Genomic DNA, 23,989 nt, shown 5'->3' on the forward strand with positions numbered 1-23,989 from the left:
AATCCAGGAAACATATATCTGATACGACTGAAAAGGATTTCATGCCCTTTTACCGTAAAGGCACACATATGAGACCTTTTGATTGTCTGGATCCGGTTCTGGCTCAAATCAGAACTATACAAAAGTGTTCTAAAAATAATGAGCAAGAGTTATCCTGAAAACTATACTGCTCCTCAATACCAACTCTTGATTTTACACACTTTGATTTTACACAGTGCCCATATTTCGGTCCCTCCAACTGCGTAAAATCAAAGTTTTACTGTAGACAATGATGCAAGATATGTCAAACTTTGTTTAAAAATTCATCTATAGAATAATACATTTTTAGTTTCAGATAATTTAGGAGGTTGGTCTTAAAAGCAGTTACACTTAATGGTGCCTTAAGTTCAACTGGCAATTTATTATAGAATTGGAGGCCCATACAGTTTGGACCAGCACCAGTATTCTTGGTGCGCACATATGAAACATGCAGCTGATCAATCTGTCTGGGAGAATGATGGTGAACATCACAGTTCTTAACATAATCGGATAGATTTCTTTTTGTATACACAAGTAAATGAAAAATATATACACATGGCAGTGGTAATATGTCCAGTTTCTTGAACAGGGGACGGCAGGGGGCGTTATGTTTGGAAAAAGTCATAAGCCGAATGGCTCTTTTCTGGATTCTGAAAATGGGCAAGGCCCTAGAGGATGAACCCCAAAAAATTATGCTGTAAGCAACGTGGGAATAAAATTCTCCATAGTTAAGTCCACGAAGGACTTCAACGCATGCGGTAATAATGAATAATGCGTCATTTTAAAGGAAATTATATTCTCAATTCTAATTTAATTTTTGTTTTATGAAAAATTCGAAAATGTAGTCACCCGAGTGCAATGAATGACTCCGCGCACCATAAAATAGGGTAGTTTCCTTCATCAAAGAAAACAAAAGGCAATAATTGCGATTCGTTACCCACCATTAGTGTATTCATAATATACAAATTATTTCGTTTTATAAATGCCGGTGTAGACGAATGGCAATGGTCCATTTTTATCCTCATTTGAAAAGGGCCAGATTGGCGCCCATGCGATGCCACTCCACGTGACGTCACAGGGACCTAGTTTCTATAGGAGAAGATAGGAGTTATACGTCGTCTGAGGTTACCAATGCATGCATGAGGCGCAGAGCTCAGGGAAACATGTCTTAATAATCACTTATTAAAACTGGCTAAGGTCGGAAAGTTTTCCTCGTTTGATAAGGTATTAATAATCCTTATTTAAGCCAAGCACTACCAGGCGGCAGGGCACTAGGCTACCCGCTGGCAGCCTGCGACGTATCAGCGCTAAGCCTCGCCTCAAGGTCACCTCACCGGGCGGAGGGGGAACCAGAAATACGACGTACGGAGAGATTTCCCATCATTCCTACTAACGCATCGCGTTTTCGCGCGCTTGAAAATGTTCACTTCTCATTTAATCGCGAAACATAGATGTTGTCATTTAAAAATCTAAAAGCGTGAGATACGTACTCCAGGAGTAATAATCTTTCGATTAAGGCAATAAAAAAATAATAGGAAACCACCCTATTAGCCGTTTTGTCAACTTCATGAGTTTTGTAACTCAACTTAGGGAAAACTACTGCATCTACAACATTCATCCTCCGCAATAAGTTGCAAACATGAATGTGGATCAATAAAATTGCTTTTGCGTATTTTAGGAATGCATATTTTGTTGTAATATAACGAAAATGTTTAAACACTATCCAATCCCACAGTTTATCATGAAAGAAAAAATGAAATTAGTAGAAACACTTCTGAATTTATTTGCAAGTTCTCTATGATCCAAAAATGTATGATTTATGGTAGTATAGATTATGCAGTGAGTCCTCGTTCTACGTCACCCCGTTTAACGTCATTTCACGATAACGTCACGAAAATTTTGAGACCGTCATTCGTTTATCGCACCTTTGCTTCGCGATAACGTCAGGTCTGGTCAGGTCTTTTAAATTTTGCGCGAGAAAAAATGCGAAGCGGCGGGCGTGGCAGGTTGTTCGTTTTGTGGGCGGCAATACAGTCAGTCTAAACGAAGTGTAAAACGGTGTGTTTATTGTCAATTTCGATTACGTTTATAGCAAATTTTCTGCAAAAAGAATTCTTAGGTAGGTGCGCAAATGTTAAGTGCGTAAATGTCAAGTAAAGTTTTAGCAAATTTTACTTGACATAACGGTTTTCTGGAACCTGAAAAGTGATTTCTAGGAATTTTTCCGTGTAGAACTCGGAGTATTTGTCGTCACTTTTTCGCCGTGTTCTCAATTAATCTTGGTTCCTGTAACTGCGACGATGTTTCAGCGATGATGATGCCCAGGCGACGCTCGAACGGGTGACCACCATAGCGAAGCCGAAAAAACAAATGCGGGAAGATACAAAAATGGAGAAGGATGTGCGTCGCTGCTGGTATTGCCGTCAATGAAGACAGGGACTCGTATTTATGCCATAGTTTGGCATTCCCATCGTAAAAAATGGCCCAAATATGATACGCTAAAATTTTTTCGTGTAGGAATTGTGAGGTCTAGGAGCCGATATTCACTTTTTACATTGTTTCTTATGGGATATTGTGCTTCGATTAACGTCATTTCGTTTATCGTCACATTTTTCAGGAACGGTAAGTGACGTTAAACGAGGACTCACTGTATTCACAATTATCAATATTTCTATAGATTATGGATCATAGAAAAGTTTCAAATAATTTAAGAAGTGTTTCTATTAAAAATAATTCTACATAAAATACTTCCATTTTACGATGGGAATTCTAATGGGAATAAAAGGTCCAGAGTAGCCGTGCATTAAAATGGAAATATCCTGCTGTTTTTTCGTCCAATTTTTTATTGCAGAGATCCGGGTGGAAAACATCATAGGAGTGTAAAACCTCTGTACGGATATTATGTAACACAGATAAACCACTTCTGGATAATAAAATCAACAGATTTAGGCGTTACTTGGTGGAACGATGAGATATTCATGGTTAAATAAAAACACAGTACTATTCCACAACCTTATATTTTTGCAGTCTACTAGTTTCAACGTTACAACGTCATTATCAAGACTAACTGAGAAAAGCATACAACATCCAGCCTTATTTATCCAACAATAGTGTGAGGGAAGGAGGAGGGGGGGGGAACTAAATGAGGAGGAGCATTGTTGGTTGGGCATTGTTGGTTGGATAGGAGGTTCAAAACAAAAAGTATAAAAGTTTGGGCAGCTTATCTGCCTGCCCCCACCCCACCTCCCCAAACTTTTATACTTTTTGTTTTGAACCACCTATCCAACCAACAATGCTCCTCCTCATTTAGTTCCCCCCCCTCCTCCTTCCCTCACACTATTGTTGGATAAATAAGGCTGGATGTTGTATGCTTTTCTCAGTTAGTCTTGATAATGACGTTGTAACGTTGAAACTAGTAGACTGCAAAAATATAAGGTTGTGGAATAGTACTGTGTTTTATTTAACCATGAACACTTCTGGATAATCGGGAGTATGCTGTATTTCTTAGTTTTTGAGTAACACATCTCTTGAAATAAATTATTTTTATAATTGTATTAAAATAATTGATGAATTCTTCTCGGGTTCTCCGCCAACATTATTCTTTCGTGTATGCCGATGTTTTGAGAGACGACTTGTCTCCCAATTTCAAGGCCATGTTTCACTTTGAAAATCCAATTTCACACTTTTTGAAATAATTTTTATATATTGACGGGAGAAGCAAGAAAGAAATTATCAGCAGAATAGCCCAGGCGAAGAGAGCATTCCACCAAAAGGTCCGTAAGTGGGTTCCATTTTTTTAATGGAAGAAAAAATGTTTCCGATGAAGAAAGTGGTAGGCCTTCTCTTGCCAGCGATTTTGTCTCAGTGGTTCAACAATGACGGACAGCTTCGAAACGCCGTGACAGATTGGCTACATTCACAGGCGGCAGATTTTTATGAAGAGGGGATTTCAGAGACCGTTAAAATATACGACTCGGGCTTGAATATATTCGGCGACTATGTGGAAAAATAAAGTGAAGTTTTAATTTTAAAATTTATAAAATTTATTTGGGAAGCAAGATAACTAGTGACGGGAGAAGCAAGAAAGAAATTATCAGCAGAATAGCCCTGGCGAAGAGAGCATTCCACCAAAAGAGAGACCTGCTTACAGCGGGAAACTTAAGTATGGAAGTAAATAAACAATTCATAAGAACCTACATCTGGAGTATGCTCCTATACGGAAGTGAGGCATGGACAATGACCGCAGCGGAGAAAGCAAGGATAGAGGCCTTTGAAATGTGGTGCTACAGAAGAATGATGAAAATCAAATGGATCGACCGAGTTAGCAACGAGGAAGTCCTAAGAATGGTAGGAGAGAAGAGAAGCCTCATGGAAACCTTAATAAGAAGACGGAACAACCTTATAGGCCACATCTTGAGACATGATGGCCTGATGAAGACAATCGTCGAAGGACAGGTGGAAGGCAAGAATGGAAAAGGAAGACCTCGGACAAAATATATGGAACAAGTAAAGAGAGATGTGAAAGAGAAGAATTACGTAGGTGTGAAAAGATTAGCTGATAGGAGAACTGAGTGGAGAGCTGCGTCAAACCAATCCTAGGATTGTTGACCAGTGATGATGACAATATCATATATTTTTATGCATTATTTTCATAATATTTTTGAAGAAAATTATTTTCCGACCTAGCCCTTTCAAGACGGCGGAGTTTTCGTCTCAGCATGACTGCTGTACTGAGCCCCAAGAGACTCTTCTTTCTCGTGGTACGGAGCATTTTTGGAGGACATTTGTTAAGAAGGGTCTCGAAGAACCTTTTCGAACCCTACCCGCTGGTACTCCGCATTATCTTGTACTCTGAGAGTAGTTGTGCTCCCACCTTTCCGGGTTTTATGACCATACCTGCGGCATTGGTTCGCGGTCAACTTATTTATTGCTTATATGCATTTAGCAAATGGATAATTGTTGCTTGCACGTAAATTGCAGACTTTGAATTGAATTCCTCATTTTTTTCCTGAGCATTGTCAAATTTTAAACAAAGGTCTAAGGTCAATATTACCGCATTGAATGCAGCAACAATTTCCATGTTGAAAGAAATATTTATTTCAAAAACTGACTGGATAAACAATGGCATGACCCTTACCGCGAAGAGGGCTTATAAATGACGAGGGGTCAGGGTACCTGCTCCCGGATTCCGAGGGTAAAGCCTAAACCCCTCATTGTTGGGTTCCAAAACAAAGACGTCGTACAGCCACGACCGTCATAAAAGGGGGAGAGATAGAAAACGTACCGTATTTCTCCGAATATAGTCCCCCCCCCTAATTTTGAGGTTTCAGTTTCGGGAAAAGTTAAATAAATGTGTTTCAATATAGTCCCCTTCCTATACTTTTACCACATGCATTTTTGGAAAAAAAAGGGGGATTATATTCAGACACCTACGGTATTCGTCGAAACTGGGATTTCTAAAACCAAATAATTTGTATATTATGAATGCACTAATGGTGGGCAACGAATCGCAATCAATGCCTTTCGTTTTCTTTGATGAAGGAAGCTATCCTACATCAATGTACAGTAAATTCTGTTTAATGGGTCCACCGGTTACTTGGGGCAGCCGCTTGATTGGGGCAGATCTTAAAGAACAGAACCCAATAGAGGAATATCCCAGAGTATTCTCCGCTTAATTGGGACAGCATACTGCTTTATTGGGCCATGAGTCGGTGACGTAGACTCGATACTTGCGACGAAATTAAAATTTTTTGTTTTCAGAATACTATTTTTTACTTTACTTATACCACAGGCATTTGTGGAAAAAAAGGGGGGACTATATTCAGACATATACGGTATATTCACGGCTTTCGTTCACCTGGCCAGGAAAATCTCACACGTAAATACAGTAAAGCCTCTCTGTAGTGAACCTCTATACATCATAAACCACCATACATCATACCACCCCTACGGTCCCGTCAGGTTTACATGTAAATTTATAGGCAAACCTCTATGTAGTGAACCTCTTCATATCGTAAAACCTCCACTTATCATACCAAGGAGATACTCCCGAGACGGCCATACTACCTCTGCAAATTGTACCGAGACAACAAGAGACCATTAATGCAGCCGTGATTACGTACATGGAATGACATTTTCAGCAATAAATGTTTCACCCTTATTATTTTTTTCTTATATACCTTTAATATGCTGCAATTTTCACATTAACCATTAGTTGTGGCCATTTTCTTCCATATGAGAGCATACCTAACAGTAAATAAGAAAAAAGGTATCTAACTATCCTAATCATTTTAAATGACTGTTGAAGTAAGAGAGATCACATCGTTTTCTTTCGAATCATAGTAAAAATCATGTGATAGCACACGCTTTCTGTAATTATTGTGTATATAGGTAATATATATATGTCCACTAATGCATGCATGTTTGTCTAGACACATAAATATAATGGTTTAATAGACAGAAGTGCCTTTCATTTCCAAAGGATGTGAAAAAATGGTGCCTATCACTAAAAACCTCTCTATAGTGAACCTCCATACATCAAAATGCCCAAATTTTGGTCCCCTCCATTACTATGTAATGAGGTTTTACTGTTTATGGCTTTCGTCTCCCGGGTCAGGAAACGTCCACACGTATATGTACATCTTTAGTAGAGAAAAGGTTAAAGTACTTCCCGGATTCATTGAGAGCTTTGAAGGAAACTACCCTGTTGGAGAGATGATGGTAATAATTTAGCCGTTAGCTTCTATTAATGAAACAATGACTTGCAATTTTCCACCATAATAAATTTACTTCGACTTGAGTTTCGATGTTACTAACATCGAAACTCGAGTCGAAGTTAATTTATTTTTGTGGAAAATTGCAAGTCATTGTTTCATTATGAATCAATTCCACTCCATCTCGCTTGATTCCTCGAATTTTATTAGCTTCTATTCTCTGTCCTTCACTCTAGTTGAACGAGGATGGTGATGCCGGGATGGGATCCGTCCAGAGCGGAGCCGAGTACGCAGAGGGCGGTCGCGAAGAGAGGCAGTGGGCGGGTGGCGACGCCTCGGCTGCTGACGTTGCGGGGGAGAGGGAAGAGTTGACGTGCGCTGTTTGCGAGCACATGTTCGCGGACATGCCGAGCCTCCGTCGCCACCTCCCGTGCCGATCGAGCTCCGGCGTGACCCTCGCTGCTGCCTCTGACTTCACGGAACATTGGGAGCGCCACGGAGGGGAGGCTGCCGTCAAGTCCGAAGAGGGAGTGAATGTCTCGCGCGTCACCACAGGTTAGACAATCAGTAACATAACTATCAGGGGTTCCACTCAACAGTAAAACCTTAATACAGTAAAACCTCTATGTAGTGAACCTCTTTATCTCGTAAAACATCGACATATCATACCTTATCATGTACCATCATGGAGATACCCCGGAAGGGACGCAAAGTGATGCATTTTTACCCCTCCTTCTATCCCCAGTCATCTCGTCTCTTGTCTACCACCACCCCCTGTGGCCTCCTGTACTTCCAAGAATGTAGTTTATATTATTCAATGTCAACACTGCCCCTCCTTTTATTCGGGCAAATCCTCTACTCCCCTTAACGTAAGGATCAACAACCACAGGGCATCATGCAGTTCCTCTCACTTTGCGTCCTTCCCGGTGGCGAAACAGTGGCCACTCATCGGCGTCAATTCGATGATTGTTACAATGTATCAGTTTTGGCCTCCCTTCCCCCCACAGACCACCCACTCAAACTTAATTCCATTGAATAAACATACATATGGCTATTTAAAGCATTTCTTCCTCCTGGATTAAATATTAACTGATAATCCCTTAATTGCCTCAGCTCACTCTTTCCCCCCCGCTTTGGATCCTACCTCCCCACTATTTCCCCTTCCCTCGGCTATCTTTCATCCTTTACCTACAGTCTCCTACCTAACTCTGAGGAAGGTGGATGTATACCACCGAAAATTTAGTACTTACTGTGAGTGTTTTTTTAAACACATAATTGTAATGGTTTAAAAGGCAATAGTGCCTTTTATTTCCGAAAGGTATGAAAAATGGTGCCTATCACTGAAACCTCTCAATGGTGAACCTCCATGCATCAAATTGCCCAAATTTTGGTCCTTTCCATTACGATGTAAAGAGGTTTTACTGTACCATGAATACCGTATTTTTTGTCTTCCGTGAAAAAAACAGGAAAAAGCCGTGAATTTTATCATTAAACGTTAAAAATTTTTCAAACTTGATTGTAGAACTACAATTGAGAGATCAAAAGATAAATCAATATGTCAATCATATATCAAGGTCTGTCACTTGCAGACACTGTCCAGGCAATTATGTAATTTGAAATTAAATTGTTGAGGCTCCATAATACACAAAACAATATGAACATAATGATAACAGTATAAAAAAAATTTCTATTTTTTAAGCATTTTGGGGGGGGGGGAAATGTGCCCCTGTGTCCCTCCCCTAAATCAGCCTTAGAATCACCCTGTATATTGTGGCTGAGAGCTCTTGTGTTTCCTTCTGCAGACGAGGTGCACTCGGGCAATCACGCAAGAGGGGGCGTGCGTGTCAACAACTTTGCGTACCGGCGTGGTGGCATGGCAAGGGGAGGCCGCGGCAGAAGAATCGCCATTGCGGCACGCAATGCCGTGGCTGCCAACCGCAAGCAGCTCTCGGGCAACTTCACCATCGATAAGAAGGTGTCATTTCAGTGTGATATGTGTCGCCATGGCTTCTCCCGGCTCGAGCTGTTGAAGAAACACATACAGTCGCACTCGGAGGAAGGAGGGTAATTGTAATTATATGTATTAACAAAATATATTAATGATTTCATAATATTCTCGGAGAAATAAGAATGTACCCACTGTATTTATGTGAATATAGTCCCCCCTTTTTTCCAAAAATGCCCTAAAATGAATGAATTTTTAAAAAAATTTCTCAAAACTGAAACTTCAAAATTAGGAGGAGGATTATATTCGAAGAGTGATTATATTTGGAGAAATGCGGTCAGAGAAATATAGGTATATACAACTGGTCAAAACTTTTCGATCACCTATCGCTACCATGGATTTGTGGTTAAAACAGAGGTTTAGGTTTAAATAATCTGTCGTAGCCCTGTTCTGATAATTAAGCAAGCATTAACATGTAAAGTCAGCTGGTAAGAGGCTTATTGGACCGTGGGTATATTTTGCAACAGGAAAGTGACCCTAGACATTCTTCTAAATTGTGTGGAGGGTATGTCAATAGAAAAGTGAAATGCGGTGAACTTCTAGAAACACCGTTTTGGCTCACAGAGCCATCATCTGGTCTCATGTCTTGTAAAAAGTAGGAAATCACCCTATTGTCTTTATCAGGCCATCATGTCTCAAATTAGGGCCTATAAGGTTGTACTGTCTTCTTATCAAGGTTTTCATGAGGATTCTCTTCTCTCCCACTCTTCTTAGGGCTCTTCTTTGTCTCAATTTAAAGTATTTTTATCAATTTAAATAAAAGATGGTATCACTTTTCTACAATATTTTAATGTGTATAACGCGTTTCGGCTCACAGAGCCATCATCTGGTACAAGAATTGGCACATCTATTATTTAAATATGTCGAACTTCCATCATGTAATGCGTGAATCTGTTGAATTTATTATTATTAAGCCTGTTCTCAATGCTCTCCTCAGCAGACCTACCTCTCAAGTTTTTTTTTATGTACCTAGTCCTTCCAATTCACACACTTTTTAGAAACATATCTCTAGTGTTGTGTGTGTCTATGTAAATTTGTTCCTATGACAGTCTCACTCAGGCAATGTGATGGCATTTGCAGGTCCGAATGGCATCACACTTGAAGGAAGTCCCAACACTGACTACTAGAGTCATGAAAAGAGATTTTTTTGCATAAGAATTTTTTTGACAACAAAGCAAGCAAAAAGTCATGAATTTTATTTTTACAGGTGGAGGGTCATACCTTAAGGAATATTAGAAAAAATAATTTAGGCTGATTCAGATATTGCCTCAGGTCAAAATTTGATGTTTTAGAGAACCATGTTTTTGATGCAAAATTTTCTAAAATCTTATGAAATATCTGAGTTTAGAGAATTTTCAATATCCCCTAGGATATTTTTCAATTAGTACTTGGAATCCTCATGACTTCTACAGTAAACCTGTAAAATTTCATAGTGAATCAGATGAAAAATATGGCTAATACAAATTATTTCCCTCTGGAGGTACAAGTGCGTCTGGAGACCGAATTTATTGAAAAACTGCAGTGTCACCCAAACTTCAGATGTTCGTACAAAAAGAACGAGCAGAGATAGCCAAGAAATATTTTACACTGTTTCATTCCTACATGGAAGAATGAAATTTGCCAAGTTTCATCAAAATCCGAGTCGGTGGGTGTCATGCCTGGATGAACTGACATGAAATGACCCTCCATATAACCCCTGAATCCATTGAATTTATGTTTATTAAGCCTGTTCTCAATGGTATCCTTAGCAGACCTATCTCTCATTTTTTTTTAATGTAGCTAGTCCTTCCAAGTCACACACTTTTTAGAAAAATATCTCTAGTGTTGTGTGTCTATGTAAATTTGTTTCTATAACAGTCACTCTCACGTCTTGTAAAAAGTAGGAAATCACACTATCGTCTTCATCAGGCCATCATGTCTCAAATAGGGCCTATAAGGTTGTTGTGTCTTCTTATCAAGGTTTTCATGAGGATTCTCTTCTCTCCCGCTCTTCTTACAAGGAGACATCGCCAAAGTGATGTTCAGGATCTGGATGTTATTATCTGAAACTATATAGGTAAGGTAGAAACAGTGTCACGGCTTTCTTCCACATAGGCCCGGGTTCGATAGATATTCGCTTGTAAAGACTTCGCGCAGCATGACGTCCCTTGAGTAAGCGTGGTAAGGCACAATTTGGAGTTTCGTTTAAAATCCAGAAATTGATATTTAATTTTAAACTTCGCGAAGTAACTAAATAAAACGAATGGGGATAAAATGTAACAGTGATTTCAAAAATTAGAAGAGAGAAAAACACGGCCGTAGTTAAGAGGTAGCGATTACTCAAGGGACGTCATGCTGCACGAAGTCTTTACAAGCGAATATCTATCGAACCCGGGCCTATGTGGAAGAAAGCCGTGACACTTTTTCTATCTTACCTTTATATTTTCAGAAAATAACATCCGTATCCAGATCCCGAACATCACTTTGGCGATGTCTCCTTGTTAGGACTCCTTTGTCTCAATTTAAAGTATTTTTATCAATTTAATTAAAAGATGGTATCACTTTTCTACAATATTTTAATGTGTATAACGCGTTTCGGCTCACAGAGCCATCATCTGGTACAAGAATTGGCACATCTATTATTTAAATATGTCGAACTTCCACCATGTAATGCCTGAATCTGTTGAATTAATTTTTATTAAGCCTGTTCTCAATGCTCTCCTCAGCAGACCTATCTCTCAATTTTTTTTTTATGTAGCTAGTCTTCCACTTGACATGCTTTCTAGAAAAATATCTCTAGTGTTGTGTGCGTTTATGTTAATTTTTTATCTATAGGCCTAGTTACACGGTGCATTAACCCGTACGGGTTAATGTATGAATGCGTGTCTGTTTGCATGTCTGAATTCATGGACGTTTGCGTGAACGAGGAGCATGAATGAGCGGTTACACGGTACATGCGTTCGCACAAGTTTTCACACATTTTCTCGTAATATGAGGCGTTTAGTTTCTGTTGCCACCAGGTGGCTCTGATATGAGTTCAACTTGTGCGAATGCATGAACTAAATTAGAACAGGTTCTATTTTCCGTACACGCGTTCGTGCATTTGTACATTTTGGGGTGGTTGCACGGTGAATTTTTCCGTTCATTCTCGCATTCATACATTTAGACATAATAATGATAATATATTTATTTGCCCAGGGATTGAGTTACAAGGTTTGTACACAATATAATGCACGTCTAGAATAATAATAGTGGAAACTATTTACAAAGAAGACAGCATTCCAACAGAGCAAAAATTAGCATTGATCAAAAATACACATAAAAAGGGATCAGCTAAAACCTCATTGCCATTATAATTCAGCTAATTAAACAAAAGAATCTTTCAACTGTCTTTAAGAGTTACAAGATATTTACACAGTATAAGGCATGTCGAGGATAATGATATTAGAAACTATTCTCAAAGCGGACAGCATTCCCAACAAAACAATAATTAACATTAATCAAAAGTAAACATTGCAAGGGATCAGCTAAAAACTCATTGACATTGTAATACAGCTTAATAAGCAGAAGATCTTTCACTTGTCTTTTAAAAGATTTGTCATTCAGCGATTTAAAAGATAATGGTAGATGATTGTGTAGCAGACATTAACCCGTACGGGTTAATGCATTGCATAACCAGGCCTTAAGACAGTCTCACTCATGTAATGTGATGGCTCCATTTGCAGGTACGCTTGTCCCATTTGCAAAAAGAGTTTCCGAACCCGTTGGAGCCTCAAGAACCACCGAAAGTCCCACCAGAAAGTGTCCCAATACGAGTGTCCCATTTGCGGACGCAAGTTCTCCCGGCCGCAGCACCTGGAGGCCCACCGCGCAACCCACGGCACGGGCACCGAATACCAGTGCGGCATCTGCCGCAAGACCTTCCCGCAGAGCAGCTACCTGGAGACGCACCTGCGCACGACGCACTCGGGTCAGGAGGTCACGCAGTGCCACATTTGCGGGAAGCGCTTCAGCAACAAGAACGTGCTCAAGGTCCACTTGCGCGTGCACATGGACATCAAGCCGTTCAGGTGCGAGCGTTGCGAGCGACGCTTTGCGCACAAGCCGGAGCTTGCGCGTCACCAGCTGCTGCCGTGCGAGGCGGATCCCAGTCCCGTCGCGGCGCTCGGCCCGTACAGGTGTCGCCTGTGCGGCGAAGCGTTCCACGATGCGGGGAGCCTCACGCAACACATGGCGAAGCATCGGGAGGGAGAGGGAATGGTCAAACCGGACCCAGATGAACCACCGCATTCCGGTATGGCCACTCAATTTTTCATCCATTCATTAAACACTAAAGAAATTCAATTAATTCCATCATTTTATTGACTACTGACGTAAACTCATCATTGATTACCGTATTTCTCTATTTTATATCCACCACAAAACTAATCTTTTTCCTAACAACAATCAGCTAAACAAACTACAGTGAAACCTCGATATAACGACACCCCACGGTGCACTAATAAACACTCGCTATAGCGAATTGTCGCTTTACCGGAGGTGGAGCAAATGATAGCCAATATACCTGTTGCGAACAGATATACAGGAACAGGAGTGGTGCGGTGACAGATAAACATCTATCCGATAAACGTAAGCATAAATCCAAACGAAAGGCGATGTTTTTTTGCATCACTAAATTTCCTTACTCAAATAACGACTAACTATTCAAACAATTTATAAGCGCCGCACTGAATAAAAATCATGCAAAGCATTGTTTCGTCAATCATTATATTTATCGAACGACAGTTAACCACATAAATTTGAGACTGAGCACTCCATTAACTTCATTTCTAACAGATCGCTAGCAATTACAGAGGTTAAGGAGTCTTGATGAAAGTCTTCCGGCGGTGAAACCCTCGCTATGGCGAGAGCCAACACCGAAAGGGTCTCGTAAAAACGAATTTTTTAACACGCTTATTATAGGGTCAAATGACGGTGCATCGGCTATCTCTCGTAATAGCGGGGGTGTCGCTATAGCCCGTACTCGCTTTAACGAGGTTCCACTGTATTTAATAAAACATAAATAAAAAAATATCATGGCAACCTGGCATGTTGCTTCCACAGCATATTGCAAATTGCTATATTAACACCCCCCCCTCAATTTGACAATTCTTTAACACATTTACTTTTTCCCTTAAAATACAGAAACGTGTGGTGCCAAGTGGCTTAGTTAACATATCAGCCTTTTGATTACTTGATGAATACATTAAACATCCAATAAGTTCCTTTACTGGTTTATCAGTTATAATAGGCTCATTCTCAAAATCGGTACCACAAAATTTTTCTTCAATTGGTGATTTATACATTTAATTCATTAATACATTTTTTTCAACCCTTAACCAGTGACGTGAAATATTTGTTACACTACCAGTGACGTGCGTTTGGTCTTGGAGACCGCAATAAATCAAAAATTCATAAAATGTTGCAACGCCATTGTTATTGTTTTGTTTAATTTTTCTTTGAATGCTTAACTATTCTGAAACTTATATTAAAATTTTTAAACTCCCAATACGAACCAATTTGTAATTAAAAATTGTGATTTGAAGCAGGCTCAAAAAACTGATGCCCAAAACACTTGAGTTATAATTATTCTATTTATGCATCAACATGTCGCCAGATTAAAAAAAAGCCTTACATGTTAAAGTCGGAAGGCTAAGTAGTAAGTAGCTATGAAATTTACCCAGCTTATTCCTTTCTTGATGCTTTCTTATGCTAGTGATGTACGGTCTCACAGACTGCTAATCGAATTGAAATTCAAATATACAAAATTTAATGAAAGGAACGTTAAATTTTAAGAGTGGGATGTCCTTGTTATGCAAAAATATGAAGCTAACGAGAATTATGGATATTTTGTGATATTAATTTTGAAAATATTCATAATTTTAGAAACGCAGCGGTCTTTCACACCGCACGTCAACGGGTAAGGGTTAAACACATTAAATAAATTCTATCAATTCCATCATTTTATTGACTACTGACGTAAACTTATCATTAATTGGTTTTAAAACAGTTACAAAAAAATTGATAAAAAAAATTAATAATCGATTCCTGCAAGATTGTCCTCATCCCAAGAATACAGTTGATGCCGTCGGATCCCACCATGCCTTTTAATTTGACTCGCAGACAATTTCCCATTAAGGTTTCCTATGCGATGACTATTAACAAGGCTCAGGGTCAGACTTTGCATAGAGATGGCTTATTCCTGCCTGACCCTGTATTCTCTCATGGCCAACTTTATGTTGCATTATCTAGATCTTTTCAAAATATTTTTGTAAATATTAAGGAAAACGCTAAACAAGTATTAACAGAGGATAGAGGATACTTCCAATGTTGTGTTTAACGAGGTCCTCTGACCTCAATTTGTACATGAACATTGCAATTAAATTTGTACATAAGACCCTGCCTTTTTTTTCCTACATTTTAAAATTAGAAACGCGCCTATCCCTCTGTGGACCTGCATTGAAAAGAGCGGGGGAAGCCCGCTGGGAGCGGGTGCATCACGCTCGTGAATAACTTATTGCTAAAATATGTAATACTACCTTTTACATTTGTGCTCCGGATTGATTACATCATCATCAGCTTCCGTATAAAAATTTTGTAATACGGAAGCTGATAGCTTTGAATTTCATCATAATACCCTAGAAATCTCTCAAACTTGATTGTAGATCTACGACAGACGGATTAAAAGAAAAAAAAGGATGCTTCGATCATGTTTCAAGGCGGAGTCACGTGCAGGCACTGTCCACGCATTTTTCTGCACACGTTTATTCGAAGCGCAACTATTGGTTCGTGTGTCTGGAAGCACATTGACCTTAAGCCTGCGATTGGAATACGTTAACCCTGGCAAAAAAATCAGGCACTTCTTCACTTAACTGCCACCCTGCTCTCTCCATTTTCCCACTCACACCCTTTTAGCCGGACATGAATTTTGCTAACTACAGGTGACGTCATGTGAGATAGCACCGTCATTGCTGCGTTTGCATTCAAGGCATCTGTTGTGTTTGTTACATTTTTAGTTACCGTGCGGCCGATGATTGTTACATGATCAATAGTTCTGCCTAAAATGCCCTATCTACAAACCGTGAATTTGACGCAATTTAGACCGAGGAAACCTGAAAAAAACCGTGAATTTTATAATGTAGTTAGAGTGGGAATCCTGAGCGTGTCATAAATTTTGGCACGTTTTATGCATGGTTAGAAAATACAGGTAGCTCTCATAAGATTTTATGCCTTCCCGGCGAATAATGTCGGGAAAACTTCTCGGGATTCCCATCGCATCAATTTATCCATTATGGCCAACGTTTCAAGTTCCCAACTCGGGGCTCATCCTCAGGGCTAAATGTTTTATTTGTTTGTGGTTGCCAAGTCTCATTATTTGTCTCGCGTGATATATTTTTCATGTAACTCTTTCACCCACGCGCATGTTTTTCTTTTCCTATGAAGAACGATAAATTTTTGATTTATTAAAATAAAAATTTTATTCTGTGCTTAACCCTAATGAGGGCAAGGTGAGTCTCTTGGACTCATCGCATCGCATTTTCGAGAATTTCATTATGTTATTGAAATATCAGCATATTGTAAATTTTTTACTTCTTCTAATTGTATATTTCCTATAAATTAGAGTAATTCAAACTTCTTTCGGAATTAAAGTAACTTAGAAATAATTTAATCTACTATTTGCAAAACATGAAGCATTTCACTGCAAAATAAATTTATGAAAGGAGCATGTAAAGAACTTAATTATGTTTTAGTTTGAGCTATCCTCAAGTACTGTGTGGAGAAAGTCGTGGTGAGTTGATTTCAATGTTTTTCAGTGGGCGCAGCAGCTCCGAGTGAGCCGCGGGTGATCGTTCACCGCGAGAGCCTCAACACCGGCATCAGCTACGAGGAGGATGAAGAGGTTTGGGTGAAACGATCGCCGCGGCACCCAGAATATTCCGACTCGGAGACGACGGGGACCAAGGCGAGCGTGGAGGGGGATGTGGTGTCTTCGTTGGAGGAGGCCTCCGACCCCACCTATCGGCCACCATCGGAAACTGCTGAGCGGATAGATTCGTCCAATTCAAAGGTTAATGATAATATTAGATGCGCTACCAAGGGCCGTATTCTTAAATTAATAAATGTAAAAAAGGTAATACAAATTAATGAATAAAATAAAGGCGTCAGAAGGTAAAAGAGGACCTAATGCTTGAATGAAAGGGGCATTCTAAAAGGTTATCATGGAAGTATTTTTCATTCCAGTGCAGTTTCAGGGAACAAAATTCGCTAAATATTAATGAATTCTCAAAGTTTGTAAGCTGTGACATTCACACTTTTCGTTGCATTTTTACTTACTAAATTGCCTTTTTCATTAACTTATATCTGGTTTTTAAGAGCCAGAATATCGAAAAATCCATTTCCGAGCCTAGGGGCCGTATTCTTAGTCGACCCTGTCGTGCCAACCGACCGTGGATGCGTCATCAGCCCCTACATGAACCGATCTCGCCCTACATATGCCAAATCAAGCCCTACATGTGGCTGTTTTTGGAACTAAGCAGGCCCTATAAATTTCTTCCAAGGGCTTTGGAGAGGATTGTGAAATTCTAAAACATGTCCATTAATGGTATGGAGGTAGATTTTGGGGAGATAAGTCCCCGTATAGATTGCATAAAAACGCATTTAAAATTATCGATTTTCCTGTTTTTCGTAATTTTTCAGGTATATTCTTAAATTTCCAGCTTCCATTTCACCTCATCCTCACCGAATTATGAAAATATTTATCAACACGAAATATCAGTAATAATAGCAATATTATACAACATAAAGCTTTAATAGTAATTAAAAATACGTAGCATAAGTTAGGAAAGGAAAAAGTGATTGTAAAAATACCTTTTCCGATAAAATGTTATTTTCCTATTATTAAACAAGCCTTTTATTTCATATACTTTTCTCGCGCTAATTTCGCCGTCAGTTGATTTGTTTGGGCCAATTTCAACAAATTCCATGTTAATTTTATCAATAACCGCCATATACGAATGGGCTCTAGAGAATCTCGCCCTAAGGGCCATATTCATAGTCGACCCTGTAGTGCCAACCGACCCTGGATACGTCATCGGCCCCTAGATAAACCGATCTCGCCCTACATATGCCAAATCAAGCCCTACATGTGGCCGTTTTTGGAACTAAACGGGCTCTACTTGATGTAGGATACCCGAACCAACCCTACACCCTACAAAAAAATGGTGGCAAAATATCGTCTGCTGATCACTTTGATTAAAGAATCCACGTTACAATGGATATTAAGGGAGACGGCCTCACACAAGCCATTAATGCAGCAGAAATGTAATAATACTACCACTTTATAACCACCAAGTTAAATAAATTATAAAATTGACTGAACTAATAAGAACAGTATAGCAGTAAACATCACCTTGTTTCTACGAATATATAATAATATTTTTCACGTTTGGCAATTGGTATGCTTTTGGGAAACCAATACCTCGTTTACGTATAACCAAAGAAAACGTATTTTCATGCCACTATTTGCCACATAATAAACATAACTACGGAAGGTGAAAGCGAATGACGAACCTTGATGATGCAACGTAAGTTCCCACGTCAATGATCATATTTGCTTTGTACTTATTACTATTTTGTACAGACCGCTTCTGAATTAATTTAAAGACAATAAGGTTCTACTTTTGGCTCGATATGAGAGTATTTGTAGCAATTATTAAGGTACTGACACGACCTGGCGGACGACACCGATTGTTTATTTACCTTGAGCCGTTACCCTAACAATATGCCCGAAGATTATCGGACGTCTTTTCTTAGTTTCATACAGTGGAACCTCGTTAAAGCGAGTACGGGCTATAGCGACACCCCCGCTATTACGAGAGATTGCCGATGCACCGTCAATTGACCCTATAATAAGCGTGTTAAAAAATTCGTTTTTACGAAACCTTTCGGTGTTGGCTCTCGCCATAGCGAGGGTTTCTCCGCCGGAAGACTTTCATCAAGACTCCTTAACCTCTGTCATTGCTAGTGATCTGTTAGAAATGAAGTTAATGGAGTGCTCAGTCTCAAATTTATGTGGCAAACTGTCGTTAGATAAATATAATGATTGACGAAACAATGCTTTGCATGATTTTTATTCAGTGCGGCGCTTATAAATTGTTTGAGTAGTTAGTCGTTATTTGAGTAAGGAAATTTAGTGATGCAAAAAAACATCGCCTTTCGTCTGGATTTATGCTTACGTTTATCGGATAGATGTTTATCTGTCACCGCACCACTCCTGTTCCTGTATATCTGTTCGCAACAGGTATATTGGCTATTATTTGCTCCACCTCCGGTAAAGCGACAATTCGCTATAGCGAGTGTTTATTAGTGCACCGTGGGGTGTCGTTATATCGAGGTTTCTTTGTATATTAAATGTCATGTGTGAGAAGAGCAAACCATAATATAACATTAATAGGACATCCAGACTTGCAGAACTGCGTAGGGTTCTCACTATAGGCACTGTAGTTAGTTCCCATTACGCCACCAGAGTGGAAAATTGGCGCTGCGCCATCATCTACATCATTTCAGAGAACTTGACGACGGAATCACCCCCCACCACTTATGTAGGGTCGACTGAGAAACGCATGTAGGGGCCTTTTGTTATGTAGGGACGGATAAGTAGGGTCGACTAAGAATACGGCCCCTAGTTCCTGCTGTTTGTCAACAGATGGCCATAGCAGTGATTACTGGTAGAGTTTGACATATCGGAAACGTCGCGAATCAAGCTTACACATTTGTTAAACAAACCGCTCGACAACAATGAACCGCTACAACAATGAACAACTTGCACTAAGTACACAGGTAATAGCTATCATTTTTTGCATATTTATAGTATTGCTTGCCTCAAGTCTTCTTTTTTGTTTGTATATTAATCGAAATCCATTGCGGTGCAATGGCCAAAGACATTACTCGTCATTGGGTCCAGATAGCCGGCCTGCCGAAGTAATTTATCTCGTCTCCTTAACAGAATTACAATAAGTTAAACAGATTCAGGCTTCAATTGGTGGAAGTTAGACATTTTTAAATAAATAAAAGATCGTAGCACATTTCCACAAGATTTTTTCAATGCGTACAATGCGTTTCAGCTCACTGAGCCATCATCTGGTACAAGACACTTCAAAACATGTGAAAATCCCTTTTATACCCTTTGGCTCAGACTGCGCAAGTGAGGGTAGAGGACGGAGAATCTGGGTGGGCAAGTATTGGCCGAGGTGTGAGGCAAGGCTGTCCTCTATTGCCGCTGCTCTTTAACGTGTACGCTGAAGAGATGGTAAGGGAAGCGTGGGATGAGTTAGAAGCTGGAATAAAAGTGGGAGGAATGATGTTCAAATCAGTGAGATTCGCAGATGATCAGGCGCTGATTAGCCAGCCAGCGAGGGGGCTTCAGGCTCTAGTGGATGCGTTATACGAGCGTTGCGAGGAGTATGGGATGAGGATTAATCACAAGAAAACTAAGGTTATGCGGTTTTGTAAAGAATCACGAGCGAGGAATGTGAGACTCAAGATAAAGGTGGGTGGTGAAAAACTTGAGCAGGTTGAGCAATTCAACTATTTAGGCAGTACGTTAGAGGAAAACTGATACAGTAGTAAGGACATCAGGAAGAGAATTGCATTAGCGAAGGAGGCGTTCATGAACAGGAAGGAGCTTCTAAGAGGATCGTTATGTAAGAGTTTAAAGAAAAGGTTAGTGAAGAGTTTGTAGATCTCTACGGTGCGGAAACGTGGGCACTGAGGAAAGAAGACGAGAGAAGATTGGAGGCATTCGAGATGTGGGTATGGAGAAGAATGGAGAGGGTGAAATGGACGGAGAGGAAAAGGAACGACGAAGTGCTGGATATGGTTGGTGAGGAGAGGCAGCTTTTAGATGAGATACGGAGGAGACAGAAGGTATGGATGGAGTTAGTGCTTAGCGGTGAGGGGATGTTGAAAATGGTGTTAGAGGGTAGAATGCTAGGGAAACGAGGGAGGGGAAGGAAAAGAGTAGGATTTTTAGATAGATTGAAAGAGAGTAGGCCTTACTGTGAATTAAAGAAGGCAGTGCTGGAAGGAAAGGGAGGCTCCCAGATCACTTCTCGAGTACTCCATGGAAACCTACCTTAATCGGTAGAATACTATAATAAAACCCTTGAGAAAGGAGCAGGAGAGGATTTGACATCTTTGAGGATGGGGGGGTGGGAATGGGTGTACAGAGTAGAGACAATGGGGAAAGATACAACTACGGGATGTGGAGAACCCACGTTGGAGGGAGGGTTCTAGTCATAACTGTAAAATGACGACACATGGGGAAGGACCTTAGCAAAACGGGAGGGAGGGTTGAGAATAGTGAAAAAAATGGGGGGTTAGGGTAAAAAGAGAGGCCGCGTGTCTTTTGAAAGTGAGAGGAGTAAGTAGCGACGCAGGAAAAGAGGCGGGGGTGAGGAGTCCCTTTGGGTTAGCTGAGAAGGAGTGAGAGTTTGTGGGGGTACAAGGGAGGAAATTGCCAGCAAAAGGAAATGGTCAAACACAATACAGAGAGAGGGTGGGCAGATGGGAAACACCCCGTGGATGTTGGGGTCAATTAAGGCGTGGGTGAAGAAAGAATTTCACCATTTGTTTTCGGGAAGGGAATCTTGAGGAGAGGAGAGTGGGTGAAAAACACTTGTTCATTCATGAGCATATTCATATCACTCTGTACAATTTCGAATTGCTCTAAAACATCAAGTCTTGTGCCCTTACTTTCGAAATGTAGAACACATTTAGGAAGAATGGAGTGTTTCCCGTCTGCCCACCCTCTCTCCGTATTGTGTTTGAGCGGCTGCCCCAAGTAACTGGTGGACTAATTAAACGGAATCTACTGTATGTTATCGCGGCTGCATTAATGGTCTCTTGTTGTCTCGGTGCGATTTGCGGAGGTAGTTTGGCCGTCTCGGGGGTGTCTCCTTGGTATGATAAGTGGAGGTTTTACGATATAAAGATGTTCACTACATAGAGGCTTGCCAATAAATTTACATGTAAATCTCACGGGACCGTAGGGGTGGTATGAAGTATGGAGGTTTATCATGTAAAGAGGTTCACTACATAGAGGTTTTACTGTAATAATACCATATGTATCTGTATATAGTCCCCCCTTTTTTTTCAAAAAATGCCCAAGGTAAAATTAAAGGGGGGACAATATTCAAACGCATTATAATAATAATAATAATAATTTTTATTGTTCTGTTGGTCCAAGGAATAGAACATAGAACATGGTCAAGAGAATATTACAGATAAAAAGAGATACCAAACACACAAAAAACGACACAGATCAATTATACATTATCACACATATATTCGTCTAGATTGTAATAGGCTTTGGATAAAAGCAGCCTTCTCAATTCGCGCTTGAAGGTTGCAATGTTGGACTGAGTTTTTACATGCGGTGGTAATTTATTAAAAATAAGGGAAGCTGAGTGATGAGTTCCCTTTCTAGATAAGGCACAGGGTTGCCTTCTCAGGTGAACATCATTTCTGCGCCGAGTGAAATAATCATGAATGGTAGAGCTCGGACAGAACAAATCAGGATACATTTTGACAAATAGTGCACAATAAAAAATAAACAGACATGGTAGTGTCATTATCTTGAATTTAAGAAACAGTGGCTTTCCTGGAGATCTGATGGAAACAGCAGCAATTGTCTTCAAAGATCTCTTTTGCATGGAGAAGGCCCTTGTGGCAGCACTGGTGTTGCCCCAAAATATCACACCATAAGACAGGTAGGAGTGGATTTTAGCAAAGTAAACTAGCTTTAAGATCTCCACAGAGGTGGTGGGGGCAAGTTTACGAATCATGAAGATACCAGATGAAATTTTTTTGTTCAGATTATCAACGTGGAATTGCCAGTCAAGATTTTCATTTAGAGTTAAACCCAAGAATTTAGTACAGTTAGATTGCTTGATTGAATTATTACTGATAGTTCGGAGTAAAGGACTTGAAGTCGGGGGAGAAATTTTGTTATGGAAGTGGAGAAAAGATGTTTTGAGGTCATTTTTTTTGGATTTTTTTTTACTTTTCCCAAAACTGAGGCCTTAAAATTAGGGGGGGGAACTATATTCAGAGGGGACTATATTCGGAGAAATATGGTAATACATCAATGCAGAGAGGACATTTGAATTGTCCTATCTTCCTGATTGCAATCCTTTTTGTCGTTCAAAGGTGAGGCCGTTCAAGTGTCAGATTTGCCACAAGTGCTTTGGCGAGAAGTGGGAGCTGGTTCGCCACCAGAGGGTCCACACGCAGTCGAATCCTCACGAGTGCTCGGCCTGCGGCAAGCGCTTCACGGAGACGGTGAACCTGAGGAAGCATATGCTGGTGCACGCGGACAGCAGGCCGTTTGACTGTCCGTTTTGCGCCAAGCCCTTTGCCCTGCGCAAGAACCTCAAGCGACACCTGGAGCTGGAGTCGTGCCTCAAGCGACTCGATTTCAACACGAGCGAGTTGGGATCGCAGAACAACGGCGGAGGAGGGGACGAGGGAACGTCTTCCAGCAGTGGCGGTGAGAATAACAGTAATCCATTCCCTCAATTGTTCACATTATTGTAATTAATGCTTAACCTTTTCCCTTTTATACACGTATATGTACGTGTGGACGTTTCCTGACCCGGGAGACGACGGGCGTGTATTTACGTGTGAGATTTTCCTAGCCCGGAGAACGAAAGCCGTATATATAAGTTTTCTAGCTCTCCCCCTTTTAGGACGGTCACGGGTTTATGTCGTCTTTGTCTCGGGACCCAACCCTGCGGGGTTAAGGATTTACCCTCGGAATCCGGGAGCAGGTTCCCTGACCCCTCGTCTTTTATTACTCCGCTTAGCGGTAAGGGACCACAGTCATGCAATTGTTTATCCAGTCAGGTTTCGAAGTAAATATTTGTTCTTTTCCCAAGAAATATAAGCTAAGAATTGAATTCTTTGTCTTTTGAGCTGCCTTTACAATTTTTAAACAAAGTTCTACGATAAATATTAACTTATATCTCGAGTTCTGTATCAACATGGAAATTTTTGCTGCATTAAATGCGTTAATATCGGCCTTAGAACGTCTTCCAGCAGTGGCGGTAAGTGGGCCAATATAATTTCACGAAAATGTTAAATTTAAAAATTTGCCCCAAAAAAAAAATATACAGTGCAACCTCAATATAACGACACCCCACGGTGCACTAAAAAACACTCGCTATAGCAAATTGTC

General features: G+C 40.2%; 1 protein-coding gene across 2 annotated transcripts in view; it reads left to right on the top strand.

Annotated features, from left to right (window-relative positions):
• The first annotated feature begins 6,971 nt into the window (after nt 1-6,971).
• Nucleotides 6,972-23,989, top strand: part of LOC124172918 (zinc finger protein 883-like) — a 32,775-nt gene continuing 15,757 nt past the window's right edge. The window contains exons 1-5 of one of the 2 annotated variants that reach the window (XM_046552434.1): nt 6,972-7,286; nt 8,534-8,795; nt 12,441-13,009; nt 16,569-16,822; nt 22,963-23,302. In XM_046552434.1, the coding sequence (XP_046408390.1) occupies nt 6,992-7,286; nt 8,534-8,795; nt 12,441-13,009; nt 16,569-16,822; nt 22,963-23,302 (1,720 nt within the window). In that variant the 5' untranslated portion in view covers nt 6,972-6,991. The remainder of the gene's footprint in view (nt 7,287-8,533; nt 8,796-12,440; nt 13,010-16,568; nt 16,823-22,962; nt 23,303-23,989) is intronic. The other variant, XM_046552435.1, reaches the window with a different exon arrangement.

This window comes from Ischnura elegans (genome assembly GCF_921293095.1).
Source record: "Ischnura elegans chromosome 13 unlocalized genomic scaffold, ioIscEleg1.1 SUPER_13_unloc_3, whole genome shotgun sequence".
Lineage (NCBI taxonomy): Eukaryota > Metazoa > Arthropoda > Insecta > Odonata > Coenagrionidae > Ischnura > Ischnura elegans.